At 42.4% G+C, this 10,244-nt stretch overlaps 1 protein-coding gene across 2 annotated transcripts in view; it reads right to left on the bottom strand.

Annotated features, from left to right (window-relative positions):
- Positions 1–364: 364 nt before the first annotated feature.
- LOC132490817 (ubiquitin-conjugating enzyme E2 E2) overlaps positions 365–10,244 on the bottom strand; it is a 350,790-nt gene continuing 340,910 nt past the window's right edge. For both annotated transcript variants that reach the window (XM_060099484.1, XM_060099486.1), the window contains one exon: positions 365–1,143. In XM_060099484.1, coding sequence (XP_059955467.1) covers positions 1,046–1,143 — 98 coding nt within the window. In that variant the 3' untranslated portion in view covers positions 365–1,045. The remainder of the gene's footprint in view (positions 1,144–10,244) is intronic.

Below are 10,244 nucleotides of genomic sequence, written 5' to 3'. Positions count from 1 at the left end.
GTCTAACACAGCGATCAGCTCAGACCTCATTTTCACTAAGAGTCTATTTTTGGAGTCACACATTTGAATTATTGCATCAAGAAGGCTGTAACAGAAAAAATGTCCATGAGAAAGTAATGGGAAGCCAATATGCAAAAACGAGAGTGATCGGAAACGACCATAAAATCATCAGGCTATTGACAGCTGGGGAAATTCCACGTGCCAAGCAAATCAACTGCAAGGAAATATTAGAGGCTTGAGATGAAAAAAATACACCTGAATCTGTAGTTGAATTAGACAAGCCTCGCTGCATGGAGAACTCTGCCGGTCACCAGGATGCAAGGCAAACGCTGGGTTACCAGAAGCGCATTTATCAGCCACAGTGATTTATTGAGTGCTTTAATAATACAAGTGTACATCAACTGATCCACAGTCAAAAGTGGCAGGTCCCTAAGAAATTTACAAGCACTTTAAGTAAATCAAAATACATATTATTTTGTTCAATCCAGCAGTCTTCTGCGTGGGGACAGAAGCCTAGTGATAAACAGAGTCTCAGTAATGCACAGTGATTCTGATTGAAGCTTTTGTACAAAAATCTGGTTCCCAGTAGCATGCACCCACCGATAAAGACTTCAGTACAAAAAAATTAACCCTAAGCATTACATTGAAGTAGAAACGAGATAGAATTCTGAATTCGTGTTTTCCCGAAGATCACAGGAAGGGAAAAAGGATCCAAAGAAAACGAACAACAAAAAAACAAAACCACACAGGAATACGAAGCTTTGAAAGAAAGCTCATATTATTACAGATCTGACATTGTTTGCACTGAAAACAAAAGTTCCCATCCCCGTGGAGGTGAGATTAAAAAAAAAAAAAACCCAGATCTTTCAAGTTAACAAAATTAAACAGGGAATAAAACGGGAAGGGGTGGGGAGCAAAGGAAAGGGAGGTGGGGGGATGGATGACATTCCATCACAAAACGGTTCAAAAGGTGATAAAAATAAGACAAGCAGAGCCGAGGTGCGGGGCCCCGATGCACTTGGTGAGTGTGCCGCGGGCCAGGGCCCTATGTGGCGTACCGCTTGGTCCACTGCCTGGCCATCCGGTCGTGCTCCGCCCTGTTGGTCATGTACTGTGTGGCGATGCTACCCACCAGCGGGTCAGCTGGAAAGGAAGCAGAGTCAGAAGTCAGTCCACACCAGCAGCTTGGCCTCTTCAAAGCTGGGGAAGAGAGGAGTGTCTGGAAAGCTGGCCCTGGCTCAAGGCGTGGGCAGAGAAGTGAGATGCTGCGCTCTGGAACAAGGTCACCTTCGCCATGACCTGCAAGTGACCTGCCCCGGAGACCGCAGCTCACTGCCGCCGCCCGAGGAGCACCTACCTGTGCTTTGACTGCCGCCTCTTGTCACGTCTCCGGACAAGCGTGACTCTCTCCGTCCCCACCATACATATGCTTCTCCCCCTCCTCCTCCCCTGGTTTTCAGGTAGATGTTTATTTCACAGAGAAGATGCAGGTGGGCTGTGGGCGGGGCCTGCAGGGTCCTGGATACGATCCCCTGGGGGAAGGGGGCGGGGGAAGCCTGGCCAACTCCCTGACCTGGGTTATTGCCCAGGCAGGGGTCCAGCAGCAGGTTAGTGACCCACTGACACAGGGCGACAGGCTGCTTCTGCCTCTATATTTGGGAATATCAAAGCCACAGAGCTCTCTACTACATAAACAGCGATAGATGTTAGTCACAGCTAACGCTCACTGACTTACCACGTCCTAAAACTTTAACACGGGGGTGGGGGCTGGCACAGGATGAAACTGCAGCCTAAGGATGGGGGTTTTCAGGGCTGGAGCCGGGCCCTGACTGCAGGTCTCCTGGGACACTACTCCACCCAGACGGGATCAACGGTTAACGAAAATTCAATTCAAAGCAACTAAAAAAAAATGTAATTTAGGTTTCTGGAGATCCCAGAATCCACCCGTTTCCCTCCATTCTCTAATCTCACTTCTTCCCTGAGTTTTATTTCCTGTGTTCTTGGTGTTGAGAATTTGAGTGTATCAGAGCACGTGGATAAGAAAGAACCAAAAGGGAAAAGGAAAAATATTAGCAAAAGCTAACGTTAAATATGAAAAAAAGAAAATAGGTAAAGAATATGGAAGTGGGTTTGTGGTCTAATACCACCTCATAACTCGGGAAGATTCTGAGAGTCTGCTGAGACCCAGTAAGACATTCAAGGTCACACCTTCGCAATAACCAAGGTATAACAGGAATACCACCTTTGAATGACCTGCTGATGCTGATGATAACAAAGCTTTTGAAAGTCCTCCCAACAAGACTTTGCTTTTATTTTTTAAATTTTGTTACAGTTCTAACATTATATTACACCATTTATTTTTATTTGTTTGTTTTTTTCTTTTTTGTTTTCTGGCCGTGCTAAGAGGCTTGTGGGAACTTAGTTCCCTGACCAGGGATCAAACCTGGGCCCTGCAGGGGAAGCACCAAATCCTAACCACTGGACTGCCAGGGAAGTCCCGAAGACTTGCTTAAGTTTTAACAAACCTCACTTAAGTTTTCTTGGACTTGTGCTAAGTTTGTTATAATATTCTAGGGAGAGGCCAGTTTCTTATATTCACTTACATCACAAACAGTGATAGTCAATGGGTGTGTTCAGAATGTCTGCCTCTCTGCCTACTCTGTGATTCTTGTCCTTCACTTGCCCAAATGGTGAAACTCTATCACTTCAACCAACCGAGCCAGGGTTCAAGATGACTGAAATCAGCAGTACCAGATGTAGACACAAAACACCCGGGGTTGGCAAGATATTAAAAAAAAAACGTTGTCTTTCAGTTCAGACTATAGAGTCTAAAAAGGGCCAAAGAGAGGTCTGAGTCACATTTCTCTACCTTTGAAACAAATCATCTTGTTTCAATTTCTGGAATGCAAAGCCTTAGGGCGGAACTCGGGCACCTTCAACAGAGCTTACATCTACATCGCTCAAGACAGCTGTTTGGTTAAACACACTCTACATTAGTGATGTGCGCTCAAGAGCCATCTCTACTTCCTGACTTAACTGGTCGAGGTAAAGGACAGGTTTAATGTCAGAAGAATGACCAGTGACGTTAATGTTCTAGTGCAAATCTACCCTCACTGAGAGTGGGCATACTGGGAACAAGAGTCTGCTGTTTCAGCTCAAAGGAGGGAGAGGGAGAAGGAGACAGTGGGGTGGGAGAAGCATCCACAGTATTTCAACAGGGGCAGAGGGGAAAACCTCAGAAACACGGCAGGGTGTTATCGATAAAACTCACACGCGTTGTGCAGACATTGTTGGGTACGCTTAAATACTAGCAGTAAATTCCTTTGAGTTCCTTTTATAATACCTTTTCAAATTCGATTTTGAAAAGAGAAATATTTTTCCATCTGCAAAATTATACATGCTAAATATAAAAACAATAATGAACAATTTAAAAAAATTACCTCACACAGTACACAGGACAGAAAGTTGTAAGTGAAAACCGTTTGCATATTCACTGAGAGAAGTACTGTTAACATTTTGACTTCCATCTTCCCAGACTTTTTTTCTAAACATACAATTTTAAAAAAAGATCATAGTCTGCTTTTGGAAACTTTTAAAAAACTCACTGTATGGTGAAGAACTTTTTGTATCAATAATTATATCCTACCCGATCATTTTTATTTGATTTGATTTTTTAATTGAAGTATAACTGACTTATATTACTATATTAGTTTCAGGTGTACAACACAGTAATTCGATAATTTTATAGATTATACTCCATACAAAGTTCTTATAAAACACTGACTATATTTCCTGCACATCATTTTAAATATTAATCTGAATTAATAACCAGTCTTCTGTTTAGAGACCTTTGGGTTCTTTTTTTTTCTGCTTTATAAACAATGCTGTGAAGAACATTATTGTGTGCACATCTTTGTAAATTTATGCAAATCTTAAAGTATTAACGAAGGAATAAAGGTATAAAATGAAGGAATTTAAAAATCATGTGTTATCAATCAAATAGTTCTTAAATGCTAAAATGTTTTGTTGAATAGAAAAAAATTAAGACTACAAGTAACTGAATAGAAACTATGCAATAAATGTATATCCAATGACCACTGCAGTGAATTTAGTGGATAGAGATACTCCTTTTGTAGTATATTTATAACTATGACTTGAAGTAAGATTGAATCTTGTTATTGGGTTTTACATTTCCTGGATACAGATACGTCAAGGATGAAATAACAGTCTCCAAACATAAATTACTCGACCTTATTTCTCTAACAATTTCTTTCTACAATAGAAGGAAACTTTCCCCATCATTTTGGATTCTAGATTGTTACTACTCTCCTAAGTCTTTGTCAGTCTGAGATGATCATCTATCAGTCTTCCTCCTCTTTACTAAAGAAAAACCACAAAGTTCACCCGCAAATAAGTAAACTGAAATTCAAGTCTACACTGCCTGCTTTTGGTCTGTAATTATTTGAATTTCTGAGAAGAGAAGCATGTTCACACCTGGCTCCTCTCACAGCAGATGGTTATTATTACTGATTATTAGATGGTTATTATTACTGATTCTCCTAATTAGTAGTGTGGTACGTATGAGAGGGTCCCTGGGGCAGAGGTACAGGATTCACGGTGTGGTCAGTGGAAATTCCCGGGGCTGGGAGCTGAGAACACAATGCCCTCCATCAAGAGACCTCTAAACCACATCGCCTCATCTGTGTATAAAAATCATGCCATCATTTTTGCTGGCACAAGACGGGCTGGGAAATAGTAGCCTGGGTGGAAGTGTAAGACGGAACGATCACTGACGACGGGTGACACGTCTTCTTCCTCCTTCTCCTCGACTTTCCCGGCTGACCTCTGCTTCCCTACGCAGCGCCAGGCGCCTGAACGGCATGCACGGTTATTTGCAAGTGAGTGAGAGGTGATCTCAATGCTCTGCCCCTCCCCCTTTTGGAGACTCGTGTTTCGTGCACCTTTGATTCCAGAAGAGAAAGGCTCAGGCGACTCCTGCAACCCCATCTGAAGGCTCACCTCTCCGTGACGGGGGCTACACTGGAAACACTGGAAACCAGAAGGGTTCACAGCCCGTCCAGGAAAGGAGGGAGACAGGGATCAAGACTAAAGGGGGTAAGAAGCAGCTACGTGGTTAGAGGGAGCGGAGAACGACAGGCAGATGGCTGAGCTGCCCAGTGATTCCATTTGCAAGGCCAAAGAACGTTCTCTCTTGGTTGGTAGGTGGTATGGGAGAAATCATATGGCAAAGGAATGTTGACTCCCTTTTCTTAAGACAATGCATATATTCTCAAAGAAACACAAACAAAACCCGTCCAGTATGATGGAAAACGGGGTGCGCTCCGGGTCCAGACTGCCTGCCTTTGTACCTCGGTCCCACCAATAACTGCGTCATGTCAGGCAAAGGACTTAACTTCTCTGTGCCTCGGTTTCCTCAACTGCAAAATGAAGTTGCTATAGTTGTTGTTATAAGAATGAAATGAACTGATCTATAGTTGTTATAAGAATGAAATGAACTGATTATTGTCAGGCACATACAAAACTTCTGCTATCACTTTCAAAAGGAAGACAGGAAAATGAATATTCATGTGCACCTTAAAAAATATAAATCTGATTGTCCTCTTGAAGACATTCTCTTCAGATAAAATCCAAAGTCTTTAGCATGTAACTATTAGAGAAATGCAAATCAAAACTACAATGAGGTATCTCCTCACACCGGTCAGAATGACCATCATCAAAAAATCAACAAACAATAAATGCTGGAGAGGGTGTGGAGAAAAGGGAACCTTCTTGCACTGTTGGTGGGAATGTGAATTGATACAGTCACTCTGGAGAACAGTATGGAGGTTCCTCAAAAATCCATAACTAGAGCTACCATATGATCCAGCAATCCCACTACTGGGCATATATCTGGAGAAAACCATGGTTCAAAAGAATACATGCACCCCACTGTTCACAGCAGCACTATTCACAATAGCCAAGATGTGGAACCAACCTAAACATCCATTGACAGATGAATGGATAAAGAAGATGTGGTACATATATACAATGGAATACTACTCAGCCATAAAAAAATGAAATAATGCCATGTGTGGCCACATGGATGGACCTAGAGATTATCATACTAAATGAAGTAAGTCAGACAGAGAAAGACAAATATCATATGATGTCATTTCTATGTGGAATCTAAAATGTGACACAAATGAACTTATCTATGAAAGAGAAACAGACTCACAGACACAGAGAAAAGACTTGTGGTTGCCAAGGGGGAGGATGATAGGGGAGGGATGAATTGGGAGTTTGGGATTAGCAGAGGCAAATTATTATACATAAAATAGATAAACAACAAGGTCCTGCTGTAGAGCACAGGGAACTATATTCAATATCCTGTGATAAACCGTAATGGAAAAGAATATGAAAAAGAATGTGTGTGTATATATGTAACTGAATCACTTTGCTGTACATCTGAAATTAACACAACACTGTAATGCAACTATACTTCAATAAAATAAATTAAACAAAAACAAAACCGGGCTTCCCTGGTGGCGCAGTGGTTGAGAGTCTGCCTGCCAATGCAGGGGACATGGGCTTGTGTCCCGGTCCGGGAAGATCCCACATGCCGCAGAGTGGCTGGTTCCGTGAGCCATGGCTGCTGAGCCTGCGCGTCCGGAGCCTGTGCTCCACAATGGGAGAGGCCACAACAGTGACAGGCCCGCGTACCACAAAACAAAACAAAACAAAACAAAACAAACAAAAAAAACAAAACCAACAAAGTCCTTAGCATGGCTCCCACGAGCATCATGATCTAGACCTAATCTTTCCAGCCTTCTCCACCCATGCTTTAAACCAGAATCAACAACTCACAGCTTCTCCAATAAGCCCTCCAGTAAGCTCTCTGCACCTTTGCTTCTGCGACGTCCTTTGCCTGATGGGCTTCTACGAATTTCTCAACATTTAGCTCAGGCATAGCCTCCTTGGGGATGCTTCTAGGGGTTTTGTAGCAGGCTTATGTGCCCCATTTCTGTTTTGTCTGTTTGCACCTCTATCACCATTCTGAGAACGCTGCCTTTTAGTTGTCTGTCTGCTGTATATCTACATTTCCCATGGGACTGGAGCCCATGCGTTCAGTCATTCATCAACTATCACTGAGTCCCTACTATGTTCCAGGTCCTACAGAACTAGTGCTAAATAAGCAAACTCCTGCCCTCATGGGACTCTGCCTGGGTCCCTCTGTCTCCGTTTCCGTCTAGTTAACCCCATGTTTACTGCGGTGTATGAATGGATAGAAGAACATAAGACAAGTAAGTAAGGAACACACAAAATAACAGCCAGAGCAGTTACTCCATAAGGCAGGTGTCCCTCTGTAGCATTATATGCTGGCTCATCATAGAAGTTTCTTCTCTACACACGACTAGCAAGTCAGTAAAGGGGACCTGATGGAGAGTGTGACAGCTTTCTTGTCACTTTTCTCTTTTTTTTTAAACTTATTTAAAAATTTTTTTTGTATATAAGCAGGAATCCTTCCTCCCTCCCCCCCCACCCCCCCCCTCCCTCCCTCCCTTTCTGGCTGCGTTGGGTCTTTGTTGCTGTGCACGGGCTTTCTCTAGTTGCAGCGAGTGGGGGCTACTCTTTGTTGTGGTGCGTGGGCTTCTCATTGCGGTGGCTTTTCTTGTAGCGGAGCAGGGGCTCTAGGCTCACAGGCTTCAGTAGTCGTGGCATGCAGGCTCAGTAGTTGCGGCTCGCAGGCTCTAGAGCGCAGGCTCAGTAGTTGTGGCATATGGGCTTAGTTGCTCCGCGGCATGTGGGGTCTTCCCAGACCAGGGCTCGAACCCGTGTCCCCTGCACTGGCAGGCGGATTTTTAACCACTGCGCCACCAGGGAGGTCCTAACTTATTTTCTTATTGAGCTTTGTGGTTTGCACTTTGCCATTTCTTGGATTTGTTGAGGCTATAAACCACCGCTTCTCCAGCTGTCCCAGTATCCCCATGATGAGCACTTACTCACCAAGTCACTGGAGGCTTTCTGTGGGTCTGCCTTGCAATGAGGAATAGCTCTTTTTTGTGTCTTTCATGGAACCTTCCTTCCATGGTTTGGTTTAGCCTAGTTTTATTTAAATCTTTTATAAAATTAAAAAGTAATTGATGCTCATTATAATAAATTTAAATAATAAAGAAGCATGTATGATGTAAAGAATACAATCTTCTTCCCTTCAGTTTCCCACCATCTCAAGGTAACTGCTGTTAATGGTTGGATGCTCACTCCTCCAGACTTTTTTCTTTTATATATATATATATTTTTGTTTGTTTGTTTGTTTTTTGCGGTACGTGGGCCTCTTACTGTTGTGGCCTCTCCTGTTGCAGAGCACAGGCTCCAGACGTGCACGCTCAGCGGCCATGGCTCACATGCCCAGCCGCTCCGCGGCATGTGGGATCTTCCCGGACCGGGGCACGAACCTGTGTCCCCTGCATCGGCAGGCAGACTCTCAACCACTGCGCCACCAGGGAAGCCCTCTTTATTTATATTTAAACCCAATGGGAATCACATGATTCTGCAACTTGCATTTTCCTCTGGGACAATATACAGTAGTTGTGTTTCTAAGATACTAGAAATAGACCTAGCTTATTATTTTTAATAATTACAGGGCATTCCTTTGCACAGTTATTCAGCATTCATTTTCCCATCCCCTACTGATGCACATTTATTGATACATTAGATTTGATTTTTTGCTATCAGGACTAGTATTACCATCCTGTATACATCTTTGAGCATAGGTTTGTGTCATTCTGGAGGGTAGATTCTTCTAGGTGACAGTGTTGGGCCAGAGAGTACAGTACACATTTAACATTTTTGCCAAATACTGCCAAATGGCCCTTCAATAAAAGGATGTACAATTTATCCTATTTCTGGACATTCTCCCTAACACTGCATTACCAATCTTTAAAAATTGTTTTTGTCAAGATAACCAAAAAAAATAAAAAATCTCTGTCATTGTTGTATCTGGATCTAACTTGATGTCTACTGAGGTTTAACATATTCTTGTGTTTGTTCACCATTTGTATTTCTTCTCCTGTGATGTGCTTGTTCATGCCTTTTGTCTATTTTTTCCTTACTATCATGAAGGAGTATTTTATATATTATAAATATTAAGCATGCACTGTAAGTTCAGCTTTGGCCTCAGTATTCAGCCAAAATTGCTTTAGTCTTTGGAAGACTGAACAGACAAATGCCTCCTTTGATGTTATTTTGAGCTTTGCTGAACTTGTGGAGATCAAAGATCAGGTTACCATCATATTTAATAAATATAGATCATCTTTTGGACTTATTGCTAATATCTGAATACTGGTTTTTAAAATATTGGTAAGCATGATGAATGTTAACTTGGGACTGTAAATCTCTTTCAGTTGAAGACAAACTATGACATACAAGGAAAAGATTTGGAACTGCCTTCACACGTATTCATACAAACGCTCAAAGTGAGAATGGAAGCGCAGCTATCATAAGGGCGAAGGCTTCTGCCACAAAACAGGCCTTAGATTGTCCACTGCAGATACTAATACTGAGAGTAAAGCACTTGTAACAACCAGTGGCTGCTGGCAGAGAAAGTAGTGCATCCAATGATTGTGTGAGTCAGGAAATGAACGCAAACATATTAGAGATAAAACTGGGAGGGCAAAAGTCTTCTGCTGGCTTTTGAAATATCCAGAAGACATCGTCTTTAAGCATTTTGCACACAGCTCCGGTTTGTGGGAGGACTGCAAGGACGCTGCACCGTGATCACCGTCAGCCAAATCTTTTAAGTGTAGGGGTTGAGGAGGTAAGTCTTCACCTTTCTGTTACCATTAGAGAAAAAAGAAAGCTTACTGATCTGATAGCAAAATCTCCACTAAGAGTAACCCACGCTGGGATAGACAGCCAAAGAAAAACATGCTTTTCATCAGGCGAAAACATCTGTCTAAGTCTTGCAAGCGTGCAGAGGAGTCTCCTAGCAGCTGGCAGTGCTAAGAAGTTATACTGCGACGTCATCATGACAAACTTTAAAAACATATCTAATTTTTCATGAAATTAAAAAAAAATTTTTTTTGGCCACTCAGCCTGTGGGACCTTAGTTCTCCAACGAGGGATTGAATCTGGGCCACGGCTGTGAAAGCGTAGAGTCCTAACCACTGGGCCACCAGGGAATTCCCTCTAATTTTTAATAATAATACTATAGTATCACTTAAATTCTTAAAATAAATTCCATATTT

The sequence above is a fragment of the Mesoplodon densirostris genome, chromosome 5 (assembly GCF_025265405.1).
Source record: "Mesoplodon densirostris isolate mMesDen1 chromosome 5, mMesDen1 primary haplotype, whole genome shotgun sequence".
Taxonomy (NCBI): domain Eukaryota; kingdom Metazoa; phylum Chordata; class Mammalia; order Artiodactyla; family Ziphiidae; genus Mesoplodon; species Mesoplodon densirostris.
Note: the sequence above shows the minus strand (reverse complement) of the source record. Positions and strands in the feature narration are given on the sequence as shown.